The sequence below is a fragment of the Belonocnema kinseyi genome, chromosome 6 (assembly GCF_010883055.1).
Source record: "Belonocnema kinseyi isolate 2016_QV_RU_SX_M_011 chromosome 6, B_treatae_v1, whole genome shotgun sequence".
Classification (NCBI taxonomy): domain Eukaryota; kingdom Metazoa; phylum Arthropoda; class Insecta; order Hymenoptera; family Cynipidae; genus Belonocnema; species Belonocnema kinseyi.
This window is the reverse complement of record NC_046662.1, coordinates 84,058,140-84,068,154: the sequence shown is the minus strand read 5'-3', so window position 1 is coordinate 84,068,154 and position 10,015 is coordinate 84,058,140. Positions and strand designations below refer to the sequence as shown.

General features: G+C 31.9%; 1 protein-coding gene across 1 annotated transcript; it reads right to left on the bottom strand.

Annotated features, from left to right (window-relative positions):
- Window positions 1-361: 361 nt before the first annotated feature.
- On the bottom strand, window positions 362-9,423 carry LOC117175483. The gene is made up of 2 exons (XM_033365190.1): window positions 8,820-9,423; window positions 362-474 (listed from the first exon to the last, which is right to left on the bottom strand). The coding sequence occupies exons 1-2, from the start codon at window positions 9,421-9,423 to the stop codon at window positions 362-364; spliced, it is 717 nt and encodes a 238-aa protein (XP_033221081.1).
- Window positions 9,424-10,015: the final 592 nt, after the last annotated feature.

Below are 10,015 nucleotides of genomic sequence, written 5' to 3'. Positions count from 1 at the left end.
ACTTATTTTGAATTTTGACGTTTTGGATGTCAAATATTGGAAGAAAAATACGAAATAAATAAAGAAGTATAAATTGTTTTTCATTTATTATAACCAGAATAAAAAAACAAGTTACTTGACGAGTGTCAAATGTAATCGATATCGTTCTGTTGAACTAATACTTTCGTGGTAAGGAGACCAGACGAGACAATAATTTTGACAATTGTACGAAACTTTCTCTCGTTTAGTATGTTTCTCAGCAAACATCGATATTATTAGATCTTATGAGATCATTTACTTCTTCTGCTTGAAAGTTTCGAGAGTCTTACTTCTGCCTCATGGTGCATATTCATCTTTATCCATCTTTCCTATCACTTTAACTTTATTCCTCGAAGTTTTCATCAACGTTCGATTCCTCATCCATGAGAGAGTTGTCAATACCCATAGGTTTTTGGTCCTTGTCAGTTATATATGCAGAAGTTGTTGTTGGTGTTACTACTGAATGAGCGTTGGTGTATAAGATTTTTGATTTAATAGTTAAATTATGATCTTCGTTGTTGGTCATACAGAAATAGCAAGCCTTTTAACTTAAAGTATCATACCATATCATAAGCTTCTTAAATTATAAGTCATCTGCTTTTCGAGTTTTGTCCCATCGTGATAACATTATTCTGCAATTACTCAAAACTATATATGATACCCACTTCATTTCTCTATTTTGTATATCAATACCAAAGCAATCTTTATAAATATATTTAAACTTTTGATATAACCTTCTTCGGTTTCCACGAACTTCTAATTTTCCACAAACACAGCAGATGTCATCGCATTTAGCACACCTATGAGAAGTAGAGTGGTTTTCTTTAGAATTATACTCTTCAAAGGCTAAATTAAACGCCAATGTAGAGCTGTGGTTGCTTGAAGACGACGACGACTTTTGGTCCCGCTTTCTCACCCTGTCCAGCTCCCGATACACGGACTCAAAATCCCTGCAACTTAACGTACTTTTTGCCTATGCCTACCATGATGGCACGAAACCAGCTTGGATCTGTTGCCCACCATCACCACATGCAGGTGCCCTGGTTACAGATACATGCGATCAAATCAGCTTTAAAAAGAATGCAGTACAAAACAAGTTTTCCACCAGTCAACGCATTCAATTACGTATAGATTGGCTCTTGCTGTCATTTTCATACGTTTTCCTGATGCTGATCCAATTCTAGTCCCAAATTTAGAGTTTGCGCATCAAATTACTTATATATTGGGCCTCTCAATTATTTTAAAAGGCTTTCCTAATGCTGATCCACCTAACCGTAGAATTTTTTGTTTTTGCAGGTGGTTTTTTGCAATTTTATGGAAAATGGTATGGCATAAAGCATTTCGGGCAACGAATTTTGTTTCAGCAAGTGAAAATACACAATAATTCATAGGTCTACTAGGTACGTCCCACTTTCTTGGTCTGCCCGTGTTATTATTTATCCGTGAAAATTAGCGTTGAGAAGTAAACTGGAATTTGCCCACTTACCCGATAAACGTATGGCAAACCAGTCCTAGAAGACCTACCCTGTTTTCAAAAAGAATTCAAAAGATTTGAAAAATTTGAAAGATTCCTGGGAATTTAAAAGAGTTTTAACAGATTTCAAGGGTTTTGACGGTTTGAAAAGCAGTTGAATAACTTTCAAAAGAATTCAAAAAATTTCAAAGTAATTTAATTATTTTCAGGAAGATTCAAAGGTTTCAGATGTTTTATGGACAGAAGAATTAATCAAGGGATTGCAAAGTATTTCATGAACTTCATAAGGAATTTGAAAGATCACATAGGATTGTAAAGGGTTTATGGTACTTTTAATGATTTCAAGGGACTTCAGAGAATCCTAAAGATTGCGAAAAATTTGTATGGGTAGATTTTAAGTAGATTTTAATTGTAGGGTTTCAAAATTGCAACATAATCTGAAAATTTCGCTTATTATGCGGCTTAAGACTTTTTTCTTGAATTTTAGAAGTTTTGAAAGTATCTTACATCACATATAAAAATGACAAGGTATTTTGAAAAATTGCAAGGAGTTGAAATAATTTAGAATCTATCTAAAGATTGCAATGACGTTACCAGGGATTTCGAAAATGTAGAGGAATTTATACGAATTTTAATCATTTTAAAGAATTTAAAAATGTTTACGTGGTTTTAAAGAATTTCGCAAAATGTTAAAGCATTTTATACTGCCGTCCAAACTGAAAAGATACATGAGTAGCATTTGTATGAAAAATGAGTTTTTGGTATCGTTGAATTCGTAAGAGAAAGCTGCATCTAATTGTGTTAATAAAATCTATTAATTATTAATATTTATTGCAAAAATCGATTGTCTATAAATCAGGAAAGTCGAAAAAGTTGAAAAATACTACAGAAAAAGATACGCAAAGCACGTTGCCTGTTCTAAAAGTTGTACAAGAAGGAAATACGTCATCAGCATACACATGAAAAAGAACCTAAACAACTTTCTGTCTTTTTTGCGTTGTAAAAGTGACCGAGTTCGGCGCGAATTGACGAACGAATAGAATCGTTTGCCCATACGTATCTTTCAGCCTTGCGAATTAGCTCTCGACTCTGATCGGAAATCCAGGGGAAATAAGTCCCGGCTAAATTCGGTTATACACTAGCGACGATCGTTCGGGTAAGTTCGAAACAGTCACTAAATACACAGTGTAGCTTACGTATGTTTTGATGTTGTATTTTGAGGCTACGCTCGAGCTCTTTGTCAAAGGTATTGTCCGCAAGTGACTTTGTGTTTTTTCCCTGTATTTTTTACTTTCCGCGACTAGTAAAACATCGCAACACCATTTTCTGAAAGGAATTGTTTAAAAAGTTAATTTTTGTATTGCAAAATATAACAAGTACATTCTTTCGACCCAAATAGCGTATCTTAATTGTCCAAAATTTTATTCGATATTAAAGTTCTTTGTGCAAGAAGTTTTTCTCGATTTTCTCAGTTCGATTTAGATCAGAAATATGTATCTTTTTAGTTTGTACGGTAGTAAATGACTCGAAAAGTTTTAGAATATTCTAAAAGCTTTCATGGAAGGTTCACAGGATTTTAACGAATTTCATTAAAGTTTGAAAGATTTAACTGATTTTAAGAGGTTTTAAAAGCTCTTAAGGTATTTCAATAAATTTTCCTGGATGTTCTATGATGTAAAAATTCTTAATAGGGATTTCAAAATTTAATATTTTTATTTTTTCAATTCATATAAAAAGAGTAATGAATTGTTTAGGGCGGTACTACATAAAGAAACAAGAGAATGCTTGTATTTACAGACCCAGGCGGAAAAATTATATACAGTTTATATTATAGTTTGCAGTATCATATATAATATTAATTTTTTTCATACGTTTTATGCATAAAACAAATGGATATTATACATAATACTTTATATTATATGTAAACTATATGTATTTATATAATTTATCCGCCTGGATAGCGGAATTTAAAAAATGAAAATCTCCAAACTAATTAATTTTATATTCTAGGCCCGTACAAAATTTAATAGTTCGAAAAAAGCATAAAGAAATGTACATATTAAAATATTTTCATCTATTTGACGAAACTAGCATAACAAACTAAAAATATTTATGCTAAAAAATTTACTTTCATGTCTTAAAAAATTAAACTATTTCAGAATATCGTTTCGAAAATTGTGATTTGAAATTTAAATTAAATGAATTTTAAAAATGATTCAAATTATTAAGATATATCATATCATGTAATATCAAATAACATTCAAAGTGAAATTAAATTAATTTTAAATGTGGATAGTGAAACTAAATCTTTAAAATTAATAATTTTTAAATTGTTCTTTAAGAGATTTAAGATTTAAGTAATATTGAGTTAACTCTCTTTAATCATCTACTAGAATAGCACGACGATTCTTACCCTAGAGGGAAACTTTTGTATAAGGTTCAATTTCAATCAAAAAGTGTACTTTTTGAAAAACGTCCCTTATTATTTAACTGCGTGCAAAAAAAATGATCTTTATAAAGTTTCATTATTCGCTCGATTATTTGTGAAATACTAGTGTAATATTTTCATCTCATTAATTTTCTATTCTTTTGAAAATTTATTATAGATTTTGAAGCATAATTTCAGTAAAATTGGGTAAGCCCTTGTGTAGAGAGATATAAAAGGTAGAAAGAATACCTATCCCAAGACTGAGTTGATAAATTGCGGTGAAAGCTCCCAGTGGTACCATCCTCAATTGTCCCTTGGAAGAACCTATGTATTTCAGCATGGAGCACTGTCATGGGGTTTTTAGTGGAAGTTTTTATTTTTCTGAACCCTTTTTTCTTATTTCATTACTTTTGAGTCGAACTAAGAACTCCGCTGAGAACTCCTAAAATGTCAGCCACAACTTTTTTACTCGAGAGTTGTAAGGTACTTAAATAATTAATTAAGGAAATAATTTTTTGCGAACTATTTTTATTCGGTAAAGTAAAAATAGCGTTTCCAGATTAATTAAAGATTTAAATCGAAGAAAGATTATTTTATTTTTTCTCTTTGAGTCAAATAATTAATTACTTGATCCAAAAATTACTTATTCTAACAAAAGTACACAAATTGATTTAATTTAAAAAGAACTTATTTCGCAAATTGCTTGTCTCTTTAACAAAATTTTTTAATTAATGTCAAACCTAATCCGTGATTTTCATCGTAAAATAAAATTGCTAAATTATTATTTAAACAGTTGCTTATCGTTCCTTTTATACAAAAATATTTTAACAATTTTAAGTGTCTCTTAGAGTCTGTGCGAAAGTAGCAATCCCTCCAAATTTTTGTTCGACGGATAATATCTTGTGTTTTGATTGAATTTGTTGTACATGCAGCTTTTAGTAGTAAGACATCATATAAAAGTTAAAAATGAAAAACAAAATTTGCGCGTAAGTTATGATTTTTTTAAATAGCTTAAAAAACAAGTTCTTTGAATTGGATTGATTGTACTTTATTTTCGAGCGGTGATAGAAGAAGCATGCCACTATTTTGTATTATGAAAAAATTTCCTACATTCACAATTATGATTTTTTTTATTTTAGAAACTTTAAGATATTGCACACAACGAAATTTGTATTTTTGGTTTAAGCAAAAGAATGACATGTTATTATGAAGCAAGCTGGGACAATTTCAGGAAAGAAATGTGTATATTTAAAAAAGGGGAACTTTACACAATAAAAAAAGCCAATTTTAATATTCAAATCCATACACAGTATAGAAATGAAGAAAATGTTAATTACACATTTCAAAAAACTTATAACATGGACTAAAATTTTGTTTCTAATTTTAAATTATTATTTATTCAGTACCACAAATAAACTCAACTGTTTATCGTAACGTTAAAATGTAAAGTCTGCACGTGACGGTTTCTAATACAAAAGAGTGCTTCTCTAAAATCACGGAAGGGACTGTAATGCAGATTTTTATGTTTCGTGTTCATCTAGTGTTTACGAAGAATGACACGCGATATTTACTTGCTGCTATATCCTGGTAAGAAAGAGACTCCGGTGAGATTTTTGTTTTGCTTACTTTGTGCAATACATTTTCGACTCCGAATCAATAAGACATTAACGCAGAAAAATGTTTGTCTTGCATTCAAGCAATCTTTTCTTAAATAGAATTTTCTTCGTTAAACCAGAAATAACTTAAAAATTCAGAAAATTATTTAAAATTGAGGACAAATTTTTCTTTTTTTAAACTATTTTTTTTAATCAAAAGAATTTTTTTTAATCAGACAAACTTTTTTTACAGATGACCAATGAATATTTTTTCTTAGTGTTGCATTTATAGAACAGGTAAAAAATTTTCATTCGCGAACATTTTTGTTGCATCATTTAAATAATTTCGCTTTAAAATTGAAACTTACCCTTTACATATCAAAGACAAATTGACGTCAAAATTGACAAATTAGATAAAGGTAAAGGGGGAGGGTCGGTAAGGCCGGTTTTTGGCCTAATTTATTGTTGGACCAAAAAATCTGAAAAAATCATGGTAGTATCTTATAAGTATCCCGAGTCGATTGCACGCTAAACGGACTACCCTCCACCCCCCAGCCACCCCTACAAATATAGGAAACACCACTACCCACCAACTGTATTTTCGAGAGATTTGACACTCTTAAACATGTATTCTGAGGTTAGATCGAGTTTACTATGGTTTTCGGGGTCGCCGAATACAAATCTGGCGTCCTTTGACTTTTATTGCGTCTGGTTCAAGGTCATTGGAAGGTCAAATCGAGAGAAAACGGTAAAAAAATTTAAAAAAATACGTTATAGGTTTTTGGAGTCGCTAATTACGAATCTGGCATCCGTTGAACTCTATCGCTTCAGGTTCAAGGTCATTTGAAGGTCATTTGAAGGTCAAATCGAGAAAAAACGGTAAAAAATTAATAAAAAATATGTTATAGGTTTTTGGGGTCGCTGATTACGAACCTGGTGTCCGCTGATCTTTATCGCATCAGGTTCAAGGTCATGACCTTGAACCTGACGCGATAAAAGTCAAAGGACGCCAGATTTGTATTCGGCGACCCCGAAAACCATAGTAAACCCGAGCTAACCTCAGAATACATGTTTAAGAGTGTCAAATCTCTCGAAAATACAGTTGGTGGGTAGTGGTGTTTCCTATATTTGTAGGGGTGGCTGGGGGGTGGAGGGTAGTCTGTTTAGCGTGCAATCGACTCGGGATACTTATAAGATACTACCATGATTTTTTCAGATTTTTTGGTCCAAAAATAAATTAGGCCAAAAATCGGTCTTACCGACCCTCCCCCTTTAAACTTTGATACATTTTGTTAATTTAATTTTCTTTACCAAAATTTACTAATTGCTAATTCATTAAGTTCTGCATCAAATACAGTGAAACTCTACTATAACGCTGATTTTGGGACTGACGATGGGTGGGACCTAGCTCATTATGGCTCGCTCCGCTTTTGTTTGTTCATGCCTGAGTGTTCGGCTGGGTTACAACCGCATACTACGCGCACCCCTCACAGCTCCTGTTACACTTACATGCGGCGCCGCGTTGAATCTCGGAAGGGCTATAGAAGGGAGGGCTATTGAAGAATTTCACTGCACTTTTTAGAGAAATAAGCGAAACAATGTAAGATTTAGAGTGTTCCTCAAAAATTGTTATTTTCTACCATTTTTTCTTTCTAAGAGGTATTTATTTCGAGAAATATGAGAAACACGTTTCAAGTGTCAATTCATTAAGTTTATTTTTTCATATCACAGATTAATATGTCAAAAGAAGCTCAAATATTTAGTAAAGCAAGCCACTATTTACCGTTTATAGTAAGTTTTGATTTGGAAAAATAATAATTCATCTTCAAATAATACAAGGAAAAAATAGGAAAATGTTCTTTTTTGATTATCAAAATACACTTTTTTACTGATTTTCATCAATGAAGTTACTTTTACGTATATCAAATACACATAATATAAAATACGTACAATGTTAGTATAATTAAATTAAATTTTACATTATAGATCTTATATTTTGCTTAGTTTCATCATGCACCTAATTAGTTCATTTTTCTTACCCTGGATCTATAGAAATAAAAATTCAAAAGAATTTGTTTTATCACCATCGATCAAGTTAACTCTTCAAATAATAGAAAATACTTAACGTCATTTCTGACAAGATGGACAATAAATTAAAAAAAAAGTTAATCAAATTTATCAGAAAAAAGATCTTTTCACTTCGCTCCCCTAGGAATCAAAACACAGAACTTCTGATTGCCGGTCGTATGCTTTCCCATTAAGCTATTAGAGGGATTGAAGGAAGAATCTTTTTTCAGTAATGCACGCCACTCCAAGCTCGGTGTTACATTTACGTTACGAGTAATTTGAAGGTATCTGCATCATGATCAGAGCTAGTTACTATCGATTCAGAGTAAACTGACAAATCTTTTTTCAGAAAAATTTATTTTATAACAATGCAAATAAAAATGAAATGATATAATACGATTATGTGACAAATAAGTATAAAAAATATGATAAATGAAATCTTATAGAAAATTCAGATCAAATTCAAATTGGCGAATTCAATGCTACCGTCATGAATAATAATTCATCCAGAAATACCTTGAGTGCGTATTTTTTATTTTTCTTCAACATTGAAAAAAATATTTAAAGTATGGTGCCGGTTTATTTCACATGCAGCGAATCATATTTGGGCAATGAGAAAAATAACATTTTAACTTTAAATCATTGTCTATAAATAAAAAACATTCTCTATTTACAGCAGTTTTCTCGCTATTATCACACTTAGAAAGACATATTTTTCAAGGAATCTGTCTTATCATCAGAAAACAAGAGACATTCCTAACGTGTTTTCTGACTGGATGCAGCTATGAATTGAACATTTATTAAATAAATCTATTCTGAAAAAGATCTCCTTCGCCCCGCTGGAAATCGTACCACAGAACTTGAAATATTATTAACTTCAGATATTTTTAATAAATGAAAAAAATTACTATTTCTGAAAAAGAATTTTTTTTCAAACTCTCTAGAAACTTAAGGGAAAAGCACTCGACAGACAATCAGAAGTTCTGTAGTTCGACTCCCAGCGGGATGAAGGAGATCTTTTTTCAGGAAAAATTAAATTCAGAAAAACATAGTTTAACAATAATTAGTTCATTTTCAGTAATACGCTACTTTTTCTGTGCAGGAACTTCTGCAAATCACATAAAACGTTCTCGAATCGCTTAAGATTTTTCTGTAAAATCTAAAAAATCGGAGTCATTTCCACAATTTTCTAGAAATGTTAAAAAAACTGAATATTATGAATGGTTAATTTGCCTACCTTTAATAAAATCCACAGCCATTTCCAAGCCATAAGTGTCCTTGTCGCAGTCATCGAGAATATGAGCACCAATTTTAACTCCAGGTATAAGGCCCCCATCCTCATTAAGTTTATCCAAAGTGTACAACATTGCTTCCAGAGCTTGGATTCCACCCTGAGGCATAACAGGGCCACATGTAACGGAATCTTCTCTCTCATGGACCATCATTAATCCACCCAACAGCAAATCCCCGTCAACAATTGCTTCTTTCTTCACAGGCCAGGTAACCTGAATTGGAGCAGCTGATCGGAAATGAAGACGCTCACTGTGTCTGATAGGGTGGTGATTCTCTGGATTTTCTAAACGGTGATGTAGATGTTCTCGAAAACCATTTAGACTTTTCGGAGTGATTTCACTTTCAGACTCAATTGAAGAAGTTTTCAGCATTCTAAGGATGTCTTCTCGAAGGGAATCGGAGGAATCTTCATGTTCTTGTGAGAACTTGGGTCCTATCGAAGTTTCGGACAATGAAGCATCCCTCCAATCCAAGGCGAGGGAAGACTTCGATCTTCGTCCCTCTCCCAGGCAAATGCATATTAGTAGGGTGAGGGACAAGGTGCTCATGACGAGAACATAGTCCTGATTTTTTATAAAGGTCCTAGGCTTCGTGTAACTTTCATTTCATCGCGTAAAAAAATTTATAGTCACTTTGTTTTTCACTCTTTAGAATATTGGAACCTTATTGAGAAAAAAAACCTTTTCTTTACTTCTCTTAGACAATCTCTTAGTCAATTATAGTAGGTTTAAAGGATTGCAGTAGAGTTGTCCAAAAAATCGACTTTTGAATTTTTGACTGGTTCACACTGCAAAAAGGTACCTATTTAGGACAAAATTAACCCAGAGGTAATCTGTGAATTAATTATGGTGTTTCTTGTTAGAAATGGACTTAACTCTTCCCAGTATAATAAATAACTGTGGATATTTCATACCAACGTAAGCAAAATTGAATGTTTTACAACAAAGCTTAAACATTTCAACAGAACATCTATTAACTTAATAACTAACTAGTAATATTTTATAGTGGGTTACAGTAGAAGAAAGAATGTTTTATAGTGTTGTAATGAAACTAATAAACAAAAGTAATTTTCTCGTGATTTGCAATGATTAGCTATCGAATAATTTTTCCTAAAAAAAGTACTGGATCCAATACTTATCA

What these genes read in the sequence shown, in the direction of transcription:
- LOC117175483 (XM_033365190.1), bottom strand. Translation starts at nt 9,423, where the DNA reads ATGAGCACCTTGTCCCTCACCCTACTAATATGCATTTGCCTGGGAGAG. An exon ending in GGCTGTGGATTTTATTAAAG is followed by an intron (nt 475 to 8,819) that starts GTAGGCAAATTA and finishes CTCATTCAGTAG; the next exon opens with TAACACCAACAACAACTTCT.